The following is an 18,455-nucleotide window of genomic DNA, read 5'->3' on the forward strand; positions in this document are numbered from 1 at the left end:
TCCACATGTTTGGGGTGTCTCCCAGGTGGCTTGTGGCAAACTTTAGACGAGACTTTTTATGGATATCTTTGAGAAATGGCTTTCTTCTTGCCACTCTTCCATAAAGGCCAGATTTGTGCAGTGTAAGACTGATTGTTGTCCTATGGACAGACTCTCCCACCTCAGCTGTAGTTCTCTGCAGTTCATCCAGAGTGATCATGGGCCTCTTGGCTGCATCTCTGATCAGTCTTCTCCTTGTCTGAGCTGAAAGTTTAGAGGGACGGCCAGGTCTTGGTAGATTTGCAGTGGTCTGATACTCCTTCCATTTCAAGATGATCGCTTGCACAGTGCTCCTTGGGATGTTTGAAGCTTGGGAAATCTTTTTGTATCCAAATCCGGCTTTAAACTTCTCCACAACAGTATTACGGACCTGCCTGGTGTGTTCCTTGGTCTTCATGATGCTCTCTGCGCTTTCAACAGAACCTTGAGACTATCACAGAGCAGGTGCATTTATATAGAGACTTGATTACACACAGGTGGATTCTATTTATCACCATCAGTCATTTAGGACAACATTGGATCATTCAGAGATCCTCGCTGAACTTCTGGAGTGAGTTTGCTGCACTGAAAGTAAAGGGGCCGAATAATTTTGCACGCCCCACTTTTCATTTTTTTATTAGTTAAAAAAGTTTCAAAAATCCAATAGATTTCGTTCCACTTCACAATTGTGTCCCACTTGTTGGTGATTCTTCACATAAAATAAAAAATTTATATCTTTATGTTTGAAGCCTGAAATGTGGCAAAAGGTTGAAAAGTTCAAGGGGGCCGAATACTTTCGCAAGGCACTGTAGATGGAGATGTTTCTCTGTTGAAACACAAAGGATTATGCAAGTAATGAATCATCATTTGAAACAGTAGAGTAATCTGAAACTTATTCTTTTAGACCTCCCCTTTCTCAGATGACATAAAGGACCACACACACCAAAAATACAAAACAGGTCTGCACAATATTTCAGTCCTGGAAAGACTAGACACTGGGCGTGAAAAGAAGTCTACAGCTACAACTGAGAACCTGTGTCTCAGGTAGAACATCGATTCAAAGACTTATTTATTTGGTGTCTAAAGGTTTGTCTTTTGATCATTTTACTACGAAGGGAAAAATATTCTGTTTTTTTTGTTCGTCGGGGCCAAAGTATTTTTTTTCCTCTCGTGAGTCTCTGTTTCTTCAGCTTAACCAAATGGAAAGCACAGCCATAAAATGAACAGGAAAATCAACATTTATAACCTTGCAGGCTTGGTGAGAGGGATGCCCGGATCTGGTTTAGGAATGACATTTTATACTCTGTCTTCCTGGAGCACACAAAACTTTTAAATGGTCCTAACATTATAATAATACCCGTTGATGAAATTGGTGCAAATATATTTTTCAGTATTCATAATCGAATCTTCTAAGAACACATAGTTGCGGCTTAATATCATAATGTGTCTAATTAAGTGTTTAAGGTACAAAATGCAATTATGTCTATACTTCTGAGAAATACTGGACATTGATCCAATGTAGGTGTGGTTCACATGTACCAGCAGAAACGTTTATATTGCTGCAGTGTTCTGTAAGTGCAGGGATGGGCCATTCTTGAGCCAGCACCCTGCAGGTTTTAAACATGCGTTTTGTAGCAGCAGTTTAAGATGTAAAAAAACAGGTGGTTTGGCTCCTTGTTTCAGTAATTACTTTACATATATAGATAGATAAGACTTTATTAATTGATGAACATAATGACAGGCAGGTGGCTACGAGGCACTTGCAAATTAATGTTGCCAAGTTTAAATGTATGGAGAAATTAAGAATACCCTTATCCACGTTTTCTTTAACTTGAATAGTTTACGTGAGAGGGCAAATACTTTTGGCTTTGCTTTATACCTAAGGGCAGTGGAGAATCTACCCCATAACATCTACCATCAACCATGTTTCAGATAAAATATCTGCAAATATCATTTTGGCTGCAGATCAGAATCACCCAGCATGTGTGACATGATCTAATTCCAACCTCAAACCTCAGATTGTCACTCAACCAGAAAAATCTATCATTACTAAAATATTTGGATTTCTGGGAGCTCAGGAGCGAACATGTGATTAAAAACAAATGGAGCAAAGGTCTCTGCATCTGTTACTTTTTAACCGGATTATTGCACATGAAGAGAAGTAAAAGACTTTTCTTGATTACCTGCATCTGATATTCTTGGAATCTGAGCAAATCATTCGCTATTGCAAGTTTATTCGTTAAAATCAAGGTGTGTCTGTTTTAAACACTGCACAGCTCACTAGGTTTGGTTGGAGCACCATGAGTCTGACTGCTGAGAGACACTTCATCCCACTCAGTGATGGAAATAAAATGCCACTTATAGGACTGGGGACCTACGGTGACCCACGGACAGTAAGAACATTTTTTCTGCATCTTTCTGCTGAAAAAGACAGTTGAAATAATCTTGCATAATATGCTCACTTGTTCACACCTTGTCTAAGAGTACTTAGGGTGTACCTTACATTGTATCCTGTTGCTTGCTGAGATAGCCTCTGGGTCCTTTGTGACTCTGAACTGCAGGAAGTGGATTTTGAAAATGGATCTATTAAAACTATTTTAAACTGAGATATTTTTTTTAGAACTATGTGTTAAAAACCCACCTAGCAGTGAAAGGAGCCTTTGCTGCAATATTTTGCAGGTAAAACCGTGCAGTAATGAATTCATTGTGCCGTTTTAAAAAGCCACTTTTAAACCCAAATTCATAACATTATTTGAATTGGAAATCCAAAATATCAAGTTCCGTTGTATCTCTCACAGCAGAGTGATCAAGTAATCCATGAGACTGTATTTCAAGAAATACAAAAATAATCTATCTTCACTGATTAAAAAACTTTTGAATTGCTGACACGGCTGATACTATCTTCAAGTAATTAAGTAGCTCTTCATGGACAAATTGCCTTCAGCACTTCATAAGATAATAATGTAACAGTTGTCAGCACTGTCAGTACTCTAATCTCACGAAAATGAATAACAGTAAGAACAACAGTCCCTTTTCATACTATCGGTCTTCAGAGTTATTTGCTATAACCTTGGATCTCTGGGGTTGCTATATTCCTTGCTTTCCTGGCATTCACAAAATCATTTACTGGCATATTTCGGTATATCAACTATTTTGCATTCCTTAAGTTCACCTGCAGCACAAAGCTCACTGTACCCTATGATCAGTTATGCCACTTGATAGCTCATCTGATTTGTCTGAGTTTTGCTAACTCAAACAAATAAACACAATGCAGTCAGATTTGCCTCTGACTCAGTTGCACCCTCTCTCTTTTCCAGCTTACTCCTATGGCTTTGCTTAGGTGGTCCTTTGTAACTACAATTGCTTCATTGAGGATTAGACAAACACATTCATTTCTGTTTAGAACTGGGTTCTTGGATTAATATCAAACAACTGCAGAGCAAGTGTGGAGTGTGCACACAACTGAAGCACCACAGAGCAGTAGGTGCTGAACGGAACAAGATGTATCCCAACAGCAGATATGTTTTCACATGGATTCTCCGAACACTCCAAACTGCTTTATTTCCGTAGTGGTCAGTGACACTGGGAGAGCTTTCCAGATGCTGATGGCTCAAATTAAAACTTGTCATTGACAATCTACTGCAGTGCTCATCTAGATTCACCGAAAACCAGCCTGCAACTCACAGCTGGCAGCCCCACTGAAGCTCAGCAGGTGTGAGCCTGGTCAGTACCTGGATGGGAGACTCCTGGGAAAAACTAAGGTTGCTGCTGGAAGAGGTTTTAGTGGGGCCAGTAGGGGGGCGCTCACCCTGCGGTCTGTGTGGGTCCTAATGTCCCAGTATAGTAATGGGGACACTATACTATAAAAAGGCGCCGTCCTTTGGATGAGACGTAAAACCGAGGTCCTGACTCTCTGTGGTCATTAAAAATCCCAGGGTGTTTCTTGAAAAGAGTAGGGGTGTAACCCCGGTGTCCTGGCCAAATTTCCCACTGGCCCTCACCAATTATGGCCTCCTAATAATCCCCATCTATGAACTGGCTTCATTACTCTGCTCTCCTCCCCACTGATAGCTGATGTGTGGTGAGTGTTCTGGCGCACTATGGCTGCCGTTGCATCACCCAGGCGGGGGCTGCACATTGGTGGTGGTAGTCGGAGTCCCCAATACCTGTAAAGCGCTTTGAGTGGAGTGTCCAGAAAAGTGCTCTATACTGTAAGTGTAAGAAAATATTATTATTGTTGTTGTTTTTTATGGTAGACTCCAAAAGGCACCTGTTATGAATCGGTTAAGCTGGCAATTGATGTTGGATACCGACATTTGGACGGGGCCCTGGTATATTTCAATGAACACGAAGTTGGACAGGCTATCCGAGACAAAATTGCTGAAGGTGTTGTCAAAAGGGAAGACATCTTTTACTGTGGCAAGGTAATGCTTCTTTTTTAACCCTTATGTTTAACATCTTTTTAACCCTCATGTAATCCTCTTTTATCGGGACAAAGGGAATGCCCAGAAAAGTCCTCTGATCTGAGACTTGAAGTTAGGATATTGCTATGATTACACGCACATCCAGAGTCTTCATTTCAGGAAGAGCTACAGGAACAGTCAATGAGATGTAACTCATGATTTTTCAAGAACTCTTACTGGTGAGTGGGCACAGGCTATTCATCTCCAGAATGCTGAAAAAGAGTAAGCGATCGACAAAACAACAGCACCCAGGTCAGCCAGCAGACCTCACTTTCAGCTTTAACAGAACATTTAAAGAAGAAAATCTTTATCATCACAAAGTTTTCTAGCCTTTTATTTTATTACATTTCAAGCTTTGGAATACCTTCCACCCCCCTGAGCTGGTCAGGCCTGCCTTAGAGAGGACTCTGAGGACTCTGCAGCTTGACTACGTTGATCTCTACATAATTGAACTTCCTATAGCCTTTAAGGTACATCGACTTCCTTTTCAGAACATTATTTGATCAACATTGCCAACATGCCAGCAGCCATATCACCCTGCAACTCACAGCTGGCAGCCCCACTGAAGCTCAGCAGGTGTGAGCCTGGTCAGTACCTGGATGTGAGACCTCCTGGGAAAAACTAAGGTTGCTGCTGGAAGAGGTGTTAGTGGGGCCAGTAGGGGGCGCTCACCCTGCGGTCCATGTGGGTCCTAATGCCCCAGTATAGTGACAGGGACACTATACTGTAAAAAGGTGCCGTCCTTTGGATGATATGTAAAACTGAGGTCCTGACTCTCTGTGGTCATTAAAAGGCCCAGGGTGTTTCTCGAAAAGAGTAGGGGTGTAACCAAATTTCAAATTTCCCAAATTTCCCCCTGGCCTTTACCAATCATGGCCTCCTAATAATCCCCATCTATGAATTGGCTTCATTACTCTGTTTTCCTCCCCACTAATAGCTGATGTGTGGTGAGTGTTCTGGCGCACTATAGCTGCTGTTGTATCATCCAGGTGGGGGCTGCACACTGGTGGTGGTGGAGGGGAGTCCCCATTACCTGTAAAGTGCTTTGAGTGGAGTGTCCAGAAAAGCACTCTATAAGTGTAAGCAGTTATTATTATTATTAATTAATAATAATAATAACAACAGCATAAATGAATGTATAAGAACATTTTTCTTTCACTGTAATGCTTAGACTCATGAGGACAGCTTAGTTTTACAATTTTGGACAGTCTACATACAGTATTCTCATTCAAAACTGTTTTTACTGTACTTTCAATGTCAGTCGATGAAAGTTTACCTTTCGCCTACTTAACTACCTTTTACCTACTTACTAGCCTACCTACAGATTCCTACGTGTAACGTCAAAGATCTCAAATTAACCTAGTTGCTTAGAACATTTCTTGTTAAATGTTAAATGATGAGCGCTTTCTTAATAAATGTACACCACACCGTTGAGCACAAAAGGTTTCAGTGCTGCAAAATAGACAAATAATTGTTCAGTGCAATAATGTGAGTTAAAGGCAAAACATTAAAATTGCTTTTAAAATAAACCATTTAGTTACACACTGCCCTGCATTTCCATTCATAAGAACCCACATTTTAATACATAACATCTAATTTTCATGTACTGTACCTTATTGTGCACTCTGGGTTATTGTAGTTATTTAACTGAAACTGATACAAAAACAGTTTTTGTTTCATTTTATCTGATTATTTAACAATCGTATTAAACAACACAAAAGTGTTGCTTACACTTATACAGCGCTTTTCTGGACACTATACAGGCAATGGGGACTCCCCTCCACCACCATCCGTGTGTAGCCCGTGTGACAGCTGCCATAGTGCAACTCACCACACATCAGCTATTAGTGAGGAGGAGCACAGAGTGTTGAAGCCACATCATAGATGGGGATGCCGAGGTAACACCCCTACTCTTTTCAAGAAACACCACAGAGAGTCAGGACCTCGGCTTTATATCTCATCCGAAGGATGGCACCTTTTTACAGTATAGTGTCCCCATCACTATACTGGGGCATTAGGACCCACATGGACCACCGGGTGAGCACCCCCTGCTGGCCCCACTAACACCTCTTCCAGCAGCAACCTTAGTTTTTCCCAAGAGATCTCCCATCCAGGTACTGACCAGGCTCACACCTGCTCAGCTTCAGTGGGCTGCCAGCTGTGAGTTGCAGAGTGATATGGCTGCTGGCATTTAAATGGTATAAAAACAGAATAATATGAACTCGTTTAATCATAGGATGGCCATAAACTTGAAAATGACCTTCACTAGAAAATCTTAATCTCATCCTGATATACAATAACAGTCGTTTGGTATTTCAGCACCTTGCAAAAGAATTCACCCTGTGTCCTTTTGTGTCGAATTAAAAATGATGTATACATTTTTTATCACGACTGAAGCTAAAACTGGACATGTTCATGGATGATAGAAGTTAAATGTCAGCAAAAACAAATATAGTTTGTTGATTTCAGAAGTATTCACCCCTCTGAGTCGATACTTAGTGGGAGCACATTTGCCAATCAATCACTCAAAGTTTATTTATCAAATGCACAACAATACAGCGTGCAGGAGTACTGTAGTTGCTGGCAATTAAATGTTTTTTTCTGCAAGCTCACCGGGGGGAGGGGGGGATCATAAAATTAAAGTTACAAAATAAGGTTACACAATAATACATAATAGTGCAATTGAAATTGAATAAAATAAACTCAGAGAGAGCTCAATATAAATAGAGCTGCGATGTGTCCAGGGTGTATGCAATACATTATATCCAAGTAGTGCAGTTATGCTGAATACAGTGAAAACTGTGTGTCCATGTAGCCATTACAGGTGATTTGCTAAAGGAGCTGCAGGTTGGCTATTTAGCAGTCTTATTGCCTGGAGGTAGAAGCTGTTCCGTAATCTGTTAATCTTTGACTGAGGGCTTCAATACCGTTTACTGGAAAACAGTTTGTCAGTAATTACAGCTACAGTCTTTTTGGATACTAGCTTTGCTCATCAGGATTGGATGAGTATCACTGATTCACAGCAATTTCCAAGTCTTGCAAAAGAATTCCTATTAGACGGGGTCACTCTGGGTGAAGTTTTGGCCTTGTGCTTTGGGTCATTGTCCTGCTGAAAGAACACTTTTTTTTTGCTGACATTTAACCTCTTTCCTCTATAACATTGCTCAGTTGCATCACTCGAGGTTTTAAAAATGTGCACACGTTTGTATTTCAACAAAATATGACACTTTTGTGTGTGTGTGTGTGTGTGTGGGGGGGGGGGGGTATTTTTTATGTTCACTGTGGGGATTTAAACCAATGGAAACAGAAAAGTGTTTTGCCATTGTCTTAAACTGACTGCTGCCTCTGCCTTTCAGCCAGGGGACACATTTTACCCCAGAGATGAGAATGGAAAGCACATTTACCACAACACTGACCTCTGTGCTACGTGGGAGGTAAGACATTTATACTTACAGCATTTACCAGGAAAAATTCTACAACACCCCTAAGTCTGTTATTCAGATCTACAAAGTCAAAGGATTGCATTCCCAGATAATTGAAGTCTACAAGAAGTTACGTGGAACTTAGGCAATACAAATTAATACAATTAAAAATATAAAATAAATATAAAAATATATAAGGATTTTTACACAATATAATTTAATTTACTTGAGCAAAATTCCTCTTTAAAGGGAAATAGCAATATGATTATTTTTTTACTGAAGTAAAAGACAGTGTCAAAACTCCTAACAAAGAGAAAACATACAGAAATCTTACAATAAAAATGTGAAAATTCTCATTGTTTGTTAAGGGGATATCACACAGGAGTATTCATTTATTGCAGAAATCATAGATAATATTAAAGAAACATAAACAATCAATGTTAAACATTCACTGATATGTCCTGTTGTGTTAAACTCAACATGTTAGCTTTAGTTTTAAAAGTGGAACTTCAACTTTAACCTGAAACACATAAATTTGTTGAATTTAGTGCATGTTGTTGGCCCCCTGCCAAGCTCAAAGCACATTTAAAATGAAGCTGTTCTGAAATATTACCTCTGTAGTGTGCTCTCTGAAGGCACCAGTTCTGTAGGGTTTGGGCATTTACTGGGACAATTATTAATTGTAGCAGTAAATCACAAAATTGATTCTTTTGATGGCTTTAGAATCCAACCATGCGATATAACACAAACAACGCACCCACACAGGTACTAATACACGAGGATACATTTATTAATGCATAGAATATGCATATAAACCTAACAGATCTTATCGAGAGGGTTATCAGAATACAAAAGGTATATATTCAGTCAGTTACAAAGAGTTACATATATCAAGAGGACATACATTCAGTATATCATTCATTTAGACCGTTTCGTAAATGCACTTGGTTATAACTTCTATATTAGATACTCAAAACAAGTACATAACTCTTAGGAATTAAATTGATATCAACTGGTTTGGATAACAATTGAATTCTCGAGCTGTAATGCATTCAAGTTGAATACTCATCCAATCTCTGGGGATTCAGATCTCCTGCGGGCTCTCTGGCTCCGTGCCAGGCTGTGCTGTGCGGCTTGCGACGGTGCGCTGCTGATACTCACTGACTGGCTAGTTAGTGTTGGCTTTAACTAGCACAGTTTGTGCACAGGAGAAAAGATGACTGTGGGTCCCAGCAGGTCAGGAAGAAGACCGGTTCGTTCCTGATGAAGCGCTAGTTCTGAATAGTGATTCAGCTGTCCACAGTTCTGACCTGCTCACGAGGCCTGCTGCTGGTGCTAACCTCGGGTGGATCCTCTGGTTACTCTCTGGCAACCTCCGCTCTAGACTCTTAGAACAAAGGAAAGTTCTGGCACTCGGACACACTGGCCGTTCCGTGGTTGTCCGGGCTGTCTCTCAGGATGGTCAGGAGGCGTGCTGCGAGAATGTCCTGCCCTTGGGAGCCTTCTGCTCCTGGGCCGTCCTGCCCTGGAATTCTCCTTTGAATTCCCTTTAGAAAAGTCCACAGAATTCCCCCCAGGCCCTCTGTGTTGCCTGTTTTTACCTGGAGGAACTTCAGCTCGTTCATTGTCTGAAAGTTCCATGGGCATCAGAGTCCCACGTGGGTTACTCGGCCCTACCAGTCCCTGATTGGTTGATCAAAGTGAGATATGAGTCACTTACTCCTGACACTTAGGAATGCAGTCCAGATGTCCATCTGGCACTCCCTAGACAGATAGGCGCCAATGGATGACCATTGATCATGATAGCCAGGCTTAGCTAAGTGCATCCCCCTTTGGGAGCTGTCCCTTATCAAAAGAAAACATCTTTAAATCAGCCTGCATGAATAGTTTCTCTGTGGCTGAACAGAGAACAGAGAGATGGGGCCTCATTTGGGAAAGCACCACAACACTTAATTCTGCCTTATTAATAAGCCTCACCGCTACACCTCTAATGACAAACCAATACTGTCTTATCAGCAAGATTGTTCAATAAGCACATTTTTCAGTCAGTCAACATGTCTTGAACTTTTTTGGCAGCACTTAAAATGCAGAACTTCAGATTCAATATCAAAAGAGCCTCAGAAGAGTAAATCCATTGTACATGATGCACAACGAACACCTGTTAATTAATTTGGGTTGGAATTTCACAGTATTTTCTCAGAAACACTGATGATTTGAGTCCAGAATACTGTTCATGGTATTAAATTACAAATGCATTAAATAGAAAACAGTATTTTGTTTCTTTAAGACAATATGATTGTCTTAAAGCGCAGCATGGAAATACTTCACTGTAACTATTGTTTCAAACATGCTGAGACGTGAATTGTGCATCAGAAATTATAACTGCACACTTAAGTGTGAAAATCCTAAAACGGACACAAGGGTTTTCACTTCTAAGTACATATTTTGTTAGACTATACTGTGTGATGCTTGTCGTTGTGTTATTGGCCATCCTGGAAAGTGATAGTTGAAATATTTTAAGAATTACAGGGTTCCAAGACTTACATCTGCTGCTCTATATGGTTTTTGTGTGTTTAATATTTCCCAAAACAGGCTTTGGAAGCTTGCAAAGATGCAGGATTGACAAAGTCTATTGGAGTCTCCAACTTCAACCGCAGGCAGCTGGAGATGATCTTGAACAAGCCAGGCCTGAAACACAAGCCTGTTTCAAACCAGGTAGAGATCCCTCACAGGCCATTACAAACGGGTATAAATCTCGCTCTATCTGTAAAGGTAACAGAAGACAAAAATGATCCAGAGGGCTTAGATAATTCTGGCAATAAATGAAAGGTAATATGAGAGTTCAGACCTCCTTCTGAATTCCAGCAGTTTGCCAAAACTACTGAGGGCAAATCATCTTTTCTGTAACCAACGAAACTGAAACTGGGAGTGCACATACATTGTAGGATAGATTATTAAATGAACTCATAAAAGGTTTTATTGTTACACAACAATATTTACAGGCTGTGGAATTGAGTTGTCTTGACAGGTCTGTCTGCACCTGTATTTCATACACATACCTGTGTCATTCTGATGTTATCAGGTTCGTTGCTTTATTAAAAGGCATTTATTTTAAAAAAAATAGTCAGCTTCATACTGTTTCTCAGGGATGATGAGATAATTTCTCATACAGAATGATCCAGCTACGAACAACGACTCTGGTGTTTACACATTTTATGTGACGTGAAACTCAAAACAGCACTTCTTTTTTTCCATTGTCACAGAGATAATGTGGACCAGTTTGAATTTTTAGTAGCTCGGGCCAGTGTCTGCCTTTATTCCGCAGTCTAGAGTCATTCCTCCTGGGGAAGTTTCTCTTCCTCCACTAAAGCCCAAATTCAGTCTTCATAGACTTGTGGACAAAATTTATAAAAAATATGTATACCAGGCTTTAAGCTTAGCTGCTGTAGGAAGTAGTTTGTGTAGCCTACTCAATACTTGCTCTAGCTCTTCCAATGTATTATGTCACTTAATATTTACATCCTTTATTTTTGTTTCTAATGCCTTTGAAGGTCTGTGTGGAATTAACATTTATATAAAAAAAGTTTCATCTTTTACAAGGGCACTTTGAAGACATATGCACAAAAGCTGGTGCAGTGGGTTCAATTCCTGGGGTGCTGTCTGCGTGGAGTTTGTACGTTCTCCCCTGAGTTCGCACGGGCTTCCCCTGGGTGCTCCCTTTTCCTCCACAGTTAAAATATGCTAGAAGTTTAATTGGGTTCTGGGAAAATTGGCTCTGGTGTGATGGTGTGTGTGTGTCTGTGTGTGTCCTGCGATGGACTGGCGTCCTGTCCAGGGTGTACCCTGCCTTGTGCTCATTGCCTTTTGGAATAGGCTCCGGCAACCCTGTATCAGATGAAGCAGTTAGAATATGGATGGATATTGCACAAATGATGTACAATATAGTGTTCATATAAGGAGTGAAAATGGGACACAAATTGCACACTTGCCTGCTTCACACATTTTTGCTGTTGCATTCAAAGCAGCCCAATCCCAGCTTTGTTTCACATTATTATGAATTAACAAGCCAACTTTTTATCTGTGCAGGTTGAATGTCACCCTTACTTCACTCAACCGAAGCTGCTAGAATATTGTCGACAGAATGACATCGTGATTGTAGGCTACAGCCCATTGGGAACATCACGAGACGCATCTTGGTACGTACCTGCAATGAGGTATTTGGGGGAAGAAAAAAGTTGCTCTTTGCATTTTGCTATGGATTCCACATTGTACTTTAGGGAACTAAAGCATTTCAGCAGTAGGCCCTCGTCTTGTGGAACACTCTTCCTGTCTATATTAAAAATTTGGCCTCCGTTAATGTGTTTAAATCTCACCTCAAAACTCTTTTTCAGCGGCCTTCAACTCATAATCTCTTTCTTTTGATTTTCCCATTTACATACAGTATGGGCTTTATTCTATTATTGGTTAACCATATTTTTTACAATATATTATAATTTATTTGAAGTGTCTTGAGAATGCTCTAAATTGAAAGGTGCTATATACGAATAAAACTGGTTGAGGGATTAAAGGATTTTAATGATTTGATGGAGAAGCCTACTACCCATGTAAAAATAAACAGTGCATCTGAGGACTATAGCTTACTATAATTCAGTTTCATAAAAATTTCAGTAAATTTCATTAAAATCGAGTACTCCTGAAGTTGTCAGGGAACCGGGATCCTGTGCGTAGCCGTGAATTCTGCAGGATGCAGAGGCAAACAATCCAAAATCGTAATCCAGCAGCAAGGTCGAGAGGGGAAGCTAGAGATCCGTGAACCAGAAAGTGGCGAGAGAAACAGAGAAGACAATCTGAAAGGCAAAATCCAAGAGATGAGATCAAAAGGGGAAAAGTTAAGTCCAAAAACCGAGAGATCCAACAAGAAAATAACGCGCCCCAGAAAACTCTAAAGGAGGCTTTCCAATAGTGAGTAAGGTTAGGTGCGTGAGGGAACTTTAAATAGCGAAGGGAGAGGGACGTGGTAGGATAATTGGTTCAGGAGTGAGAATCTGTGGAATCAGGTGCCTGTGAGAATGGGATGGATTCAGTTAGAAATGAGAGCGTGAAACAGTGGGTTTGGGAACGTAATGGGGTTTGCGAGGGCGAGTGCGGGAAGTGACAGAAGTCAGCAGGTATTGTAGTTCAATATACAGAGCTACGCAACAGGTTAAGCCCATTTTGATTATTGGTCCACAGCTTATCCTTGCAGCATGAAGCAAAGTACATGACATATGACCATCTAGAAAAGCAACAACAACAAAAATAAAGCCACAATGACATTTTTTTCCCCCGAAAGGGTCAATTTAACTTGCCCGCCTTTGTTAGAAGATGAAGTCCTGGTTGCTATCGGAAAGAAGTACAACAAGACAACTGCTCAGGTGGCCCTGCGCTTTAACGTTCAGCGGGGAGTTGTGGTCATTCCAAAAAGCTTCAGCCCTCAGCGTATCAAAGACAACTTCCAGGTCAGTATGAACTGCGGTAACTACCGTAAAGTCTCTATGGTCCTAAAGACCTAAAGGTGGAGAGAATCTGTGCCTACTAATGGGAAAATCTCTTTAGCACAGGAAAAACTCTTTCCACTTTGTATCTAGAACAAGAGTCTCCAGCTCTGATCAGGAGATCCCTTAACCAGCAGGCTTTGTGGTATAGGTAACCATTAAGTTATTGATTTCTAAAACGATATAATAGAATGATTTCACTGTGATTGGTTCAACAGGGTAGTTCAATAGAAACCATGTACCTGTACATAACTTACAGGGCACAAGACAGGGGTCTTGTGTTGGAGACCCTAGGTCTAGAAGGTGGATCAAATCAAAACACTAGCTAGCACCACAAAATATTCTGATCCTGTCCTTGTATCTCCCATTTAACATGATCGTCTCTCTTCCTGATGAGGGGTTTCGAATTATTTTAAAATATGCAAGTGGATGGTCTTACCAAAAGCCTCTCACAGGCAAGTCTTACACAACAGTAATCTTACGATCTACTCCTGCTTCACCGATACTTTGGGGAGAAGAGATCAAGAAATAATGCAAATTATTTTTCATATGAATGATGTTTTGGAGACAAAATGACCTACATACTTTCTCAATTTTAGAACAAATATGATATTTAAACATGCAGCTGCTGGCTTAGACTCCAACCCACCCAGGCCCTGTAAGGATAAAGCTGTTACTGAAAATGAATGGGATGAAGGATATTTAAATAAAAGAGGAACCAGAAACTCAAGTGAGAGAAACATTAGTGCTATATTTTTACACTCTGCAAAAATGTTAAAATATATTTTTACTCTACAATTTCACCTACACCTTGTCTTTGGTATTCTCCCATAAATGATGTTATTTCTCTCGATAACTGTGTATTGTTTCATGTCACAGATCTTTGATTTCTCTCTTACTGAAGAAGAAATGAAAGCGATCGAGGGACTAAACAAAAATGTAAGATTTGTGGAGCTTTTAATGTAAGTATGTTAAAAAAATAACCCCTGTACATTACATAGAATAGAATCTGAAGGGAAATCTACTTAAATATAGATCATCTGAAAGAAAAGTTACAGTTTAGTTTGGACCAGACAGGAACGTTCACTAAATTTTTTTTTCTTTCAATCAAAAATCAGTGTGTTAATGTACTCTCTGTTTTTTCTATAAAGCATATTTTTGTCAGTTTATTATAACCGAAGCCACACGACATGTATGAAATATAACAAAGATACAAAAGAACAGAACAAATCTTTCAGAATTATTACTTCTTGCCCATATTTGCATGAATAAAATATTTGATGAAAGCCAACAAAACCTTAATCAATCTACTATATAAAATTAAATACAAAATAAAGCAATTAAAGCCATCTGGGTTAAAACACCATGTTATAACAAACTGTGTTGTGGAAATTTAAACAACCAGATCTCCATACTGAAGCATTGGGCAGGTGGTTCAGAAGAAAGAGCACCACCTACAGGTCCACCAGCACTACTTAGAGCAGCAACCTGGTTTCTGTAGAGTTCTCTTATCCCAGTACTGACCTGGCCCATCCTTACTTGATTTCTGAAAGGTGGCTAGAAGTTGGAAATGCTGCTTTTTAGATGATTTGAAATCCTTCCTGCTGCTGACCCCGCTAGAGAAAACCATGGCTTCATTTTGTGCATTTCCTGAAACTGTGACAAGCTATTAAAATGCTGCTATAAAACATTTTTGGTTTTGAGGTTTACTGGGGAAACGAAATCCTGTCATAATTCCAATTTTTATCAGGTGTGACACCTCAGACACCTGAAGAAGGCTTCACAGCCGAAACATTGTGTTCTCTCTCTTCTCTTTTCAGCATGGAATAAACCTATTACTTATTCCTTTGCAGCCTACGCATGCTGACGCAGCTACCCACCTGAATTACTTCAACTAACATTTTTACTTTCCCATACAGGTGGAGTGATCACCCAGAATATCCTTTCCATGATGATTACTAGACGTGAGAGTTTCATCCTGCAGAAAACATTCTCATTTCAGAAAATACAACTTCAATTGAAGTGGACTCCAATAAAAACAAAACAAATATACCCTTCTGTGTCATTGTATAGTGATCCTTTTTTTCTCCTACTCTGCCCTGGTAGCATGTCGCAGCCTCAAATTTCTTTTAATTTTACATTTTAACTTTCGGTTTACCCCTAATTTATCTGCAGCTCAACAGTTAGGGACTCACTGTAATGTAGGGGATCAAATCATAGATAGAGTAAGGTAGAGTTAAACTTATCCTTCATCCCTAATATTTTCTTCAAACCCAGTTTTATTAAAGCCCCTGGTGTAGAAAAAGAAAAAAATTGTCTCACCCCACACTCTCCCTCGCAAACGGCGTTGCATTCCCAGAACCACTGTTTCACAATCTCATTCCTAATTGAACCCATCACATTCCCACGAACCCATGTACTAGATTGCACAACTTCTCACCCCCGAACCAATTATCCAACCACATCCCTTTTCTTTCGGTATTTAAACTCCCCTTACACACCAACCCATGCTCACTATTGGGAAGCCTCTTGTAGTGTGTGTGTGTGTGTGTGTGTGTGTGTGTGTGTGTGCGCGCGTGTGTGCGTGTGCGCGCGTGCGTGCGTGCGCTGACCTCCTGTTACTAAATCTTTGCTCCTGCCTTTTGAATTTTGTTTTTGGATTGTCTTTTGGATATCTATCGTTACCAGACCCTTTGCTTCCCTAATTGACCAAGCCTATGGATCTTGTCTTTTGGATTTTCCCTTTGCTACTCTGTGTTCTGTGGGATTCATGGTTACACATAAGCATCCTCCTATTCTACTAATAGGTTCCCTGACAAAAATACATTATAAATATATTAGATGTATATTATATTACATTATAAACATTAGAGTACTGTGTTGTCACCCATTGACTTCTTATATACTCTGCAGTATTTGTCCTTTTTATTTAACCAATAATTTCTTCAGTTTAGAGGGGTGGTAGCCTCAAATTCACTGATCAGTGCATTTCTATTCATTTTCAATAGATATACAAATTGATAAATAATTTTTATTCATTTTATACTTAATACAAACAGTTATTTTATTATATATTTGTAACTAATTGTGTAGTATCTGTAAAATAGTGCAAAGGAACAAGTAATAGGTTTATTCCATGCTGAAAAAAAGAAGAAAGAGAACACAACGTTTCAGCCTTGGAGCCTTCTTCAGGTGTGAGAGAGACAGGGCAGTAGGCAAAGGTAAAGTAGCGGGAGAACAAAGGTTGGGAGGGAGGAGGAGTGAGAGGCGGGAGCAGGGGACAGAAAGAGAGGCCAATCAAGAGGTGTGAAGTCAGAATGGGTGCAGAGAGGTGTGAAATGAAACTTCCAATGAATGGAGAAAATTTAAAAGAACAGTAGTCTGTCGTTAAGAGAAGGGAGAATGTCTGATCCTAGCTGCAGAATAATTTTGGTTTCTCTGGTCTTTCTGATGTATGAGTTCGGAAAACCGTCTTTGAGAACACAGAAGGAGAGATTAGAGTGGTCGTGGCCGTCAGGGGTGAAATGAGAAACAATGGGCTTGGAGAGATCTTTAATCTTCACAGCCCTGACGTGTTCTCTGAAGCGGTCTCCGAGTCTCCTTCCTGTTTCTCCAATGTAGATGGCTGGGCATTTACTGCAAGAGATACAGTAAATAAGGTTGCTGGAGGTACAAGATGCTGTCTGGGTGATCTGTAAAATAGTGTTTTCACTTTGACGCTATGCAGTGTTTTGTATCAATCAATGGCAAAAAATCCAAATGAGATCAATTATGATTTCATGTTGTTACAGTTCAATGCGTAAATGTCCAATGTTGGTGATTACTTTTGATAGCCACTATAACTGTTAACTTCCATATTAAATATCTCCCTGTAAAGAAAAACTGTTCTGAGAAATTGGAGCTCAGAAGCAAAGATCACTTCAGAACACTAAACGATTAAATTAGATTGGGCGAGCACTGGAGAAGGAAATTCTGAGCACAAACTGCACGTTTCAGTTCCTGAAATCTGGTGAAAAGGATTTCAAGCCTTTTGTAGTGAATATAGTTAAACACGGGTATGCTAAAAAAAAAAAATTGAAGTGACGAAGGTTCACACATGAAATACAGAAATAAAAGGAGCAATCATTCCATTCTTCATCACAAAACATTCTGGAAAAGATGCATCTGTTGGCGGTTATATTATTCAACAAGAATAGGACTCTAAAGATTGAGCCAAAATCAATCTCCACTATTTACTGTACATAAAAAAGAAAACAGACTCTGGTAGTGCTGTACATGCAATCAGGATGCAATTGTTCAATATCCGTTTGAAGAAACACAGTGCTCCCCATACTACAATAGCATCACTGCCTGTGCTTTGAGTCTTCATGTTGGTAAAACACTTCAACTGCTACTGAGCAGCCACTGACAGTGAACTGTATCCACCCATAGCTGTACTAAGGGATATTTTAATTTTAACCATACGATCAGACATTACATTTTATTCTTTTGGTTTCCAGAATGGCATAAATACATGTTATACCACCATAACGCGTGCTTGAACCTGAAGGTAGTTATGCTTGTGTACTTAAAATGGTAATTTGTATTATTTTCTATTATTCTGAAGAAGGTTTCCAATGAAACGCACTGGTGTTGCAACAAACAACTAACTAACGGGAGCTTTGAGATTTTACACTGATTAAATGTAATATTATCCAATAAACCAGCTAGGAATTAAGCCATTGTGGTACCAGTTATCAAACTTTTAAAACAGACAGAAATAGGTACAATTTCAATTACAAGCTCAATTACAATTAAGCACATAACTAATTGAGTGAATATTATTCCCAGAAACATGCAAGGACATGTTAATTTACAAAATGTCATACATTTTACCAAAAATATATTTTGTTATTTAAATATTAACTGGATTTCCTGTATGTTTGTTGGAAAGATAATTATTAAGATAATTGGTATGGGAAGGGTATACTGTTTGTTGTTGGGGTATCTAAATCTACTCTGAACAAACTGCAGTATGT

At 39.6% G+C, this 18,455-nt stretch overlaps 1 protein-coding gene across 3 annotated transcripts; it reads left to right on the forward strand.

Annotated features, from left to right (window-relative positions):
* The first annotated feature begins 921 nt into the window (after positions 1 to 921).
* Positions 922 to 15,489, forward strand: LOC148654447 (aldo-keto reductase family 1 member D1-like). 3 transcript variants are annotated; one of them, XR_015941452.1, is made up of 11 exons: positions 951 to 1,104; positions 2,295 to 2,411; positions 4,275 to 4,442; positions 4,835 to 4,951; positions 7,838 to 7,915; positions 10,496 to 10,618; positions 11,990 to 12,099; positions 13,236 to 13,401; positions 13,531 to 13,588; positions 14,317 to 14,399; positions 15,357 to 15,489. XR_015941452.1 is itself a non-coding variant. In XM_088646657.1 (10 exons), the coding sequence occupies exons 2-10, from the start codon at positions 2,319 to 2,321 to the stop codon at positions 15,397 to 15,399; spliced, it is 981 nt and encodes a 326-aa protein (XP_088502783.1). In that variant the 5' UTR covers positions 922 to 1,062; positions 2,295 to 2,318; the 3' UTR covers positions 15,400 to 15,489. The 3 variants fall into 3 exon arrangements, 2 of the variants coding, with proteins under 2 accessions (XP_088502783.1, XP_088502782.1); XM_088646657.1 differs by lacking the exon at positions 13,531 to 13,588 and having other exon boundaries at positions 922 to 1,062; XM_088646656.1 differs by lacking the exon at positions 13,531 to 13,588 and having other exon boundaries at positions 952 to 1,104.
* The last annotated feature ends 2,966 nt before the right edge of the window (positions 15,490 to 18,455 follow it).

The sequence above is a fragment of the Lepisosteus platostomus genome, chromosome 9 (assembly GCF_059453375.1).
Source record: "Lepisosteus platostomus isolate fLepPlt1 chromosome 9, fLepPlt1.hap1, whole genome shotgun sequence".
NCBI lineage: Eukaryota > Metazoa > Chordata > Actinopteri > Semionotiformes > Lepisosteidae > Lepisosteus > Lepisosteus platostomus.

Excerpts from the sequence above, each read along its gene's own strand:
- LOC148654447 (XM_088646657.1), top strand. The coding sequence starts at position 2,319 with ATGAGTCTGACTGCTGAGAGACACTTCATCCCACTCAGTGATGGAAAT. Across the intron at positions 4,952-7,837 it reads AACTTCCTATAGCCTTTAAG|CCAGGGGACACATTTTACCC; the intron begins GTACATCGACTT and ends TCTGCCTTTCAG. Across the intron at positions 14,400-15,356 it reads AGATTTGTGGAGCTTTTAAT|GTGGAGTGATCACCCAGAAT; the intron begins GTAAGTATGTTA and ends TTTCCCATACAG.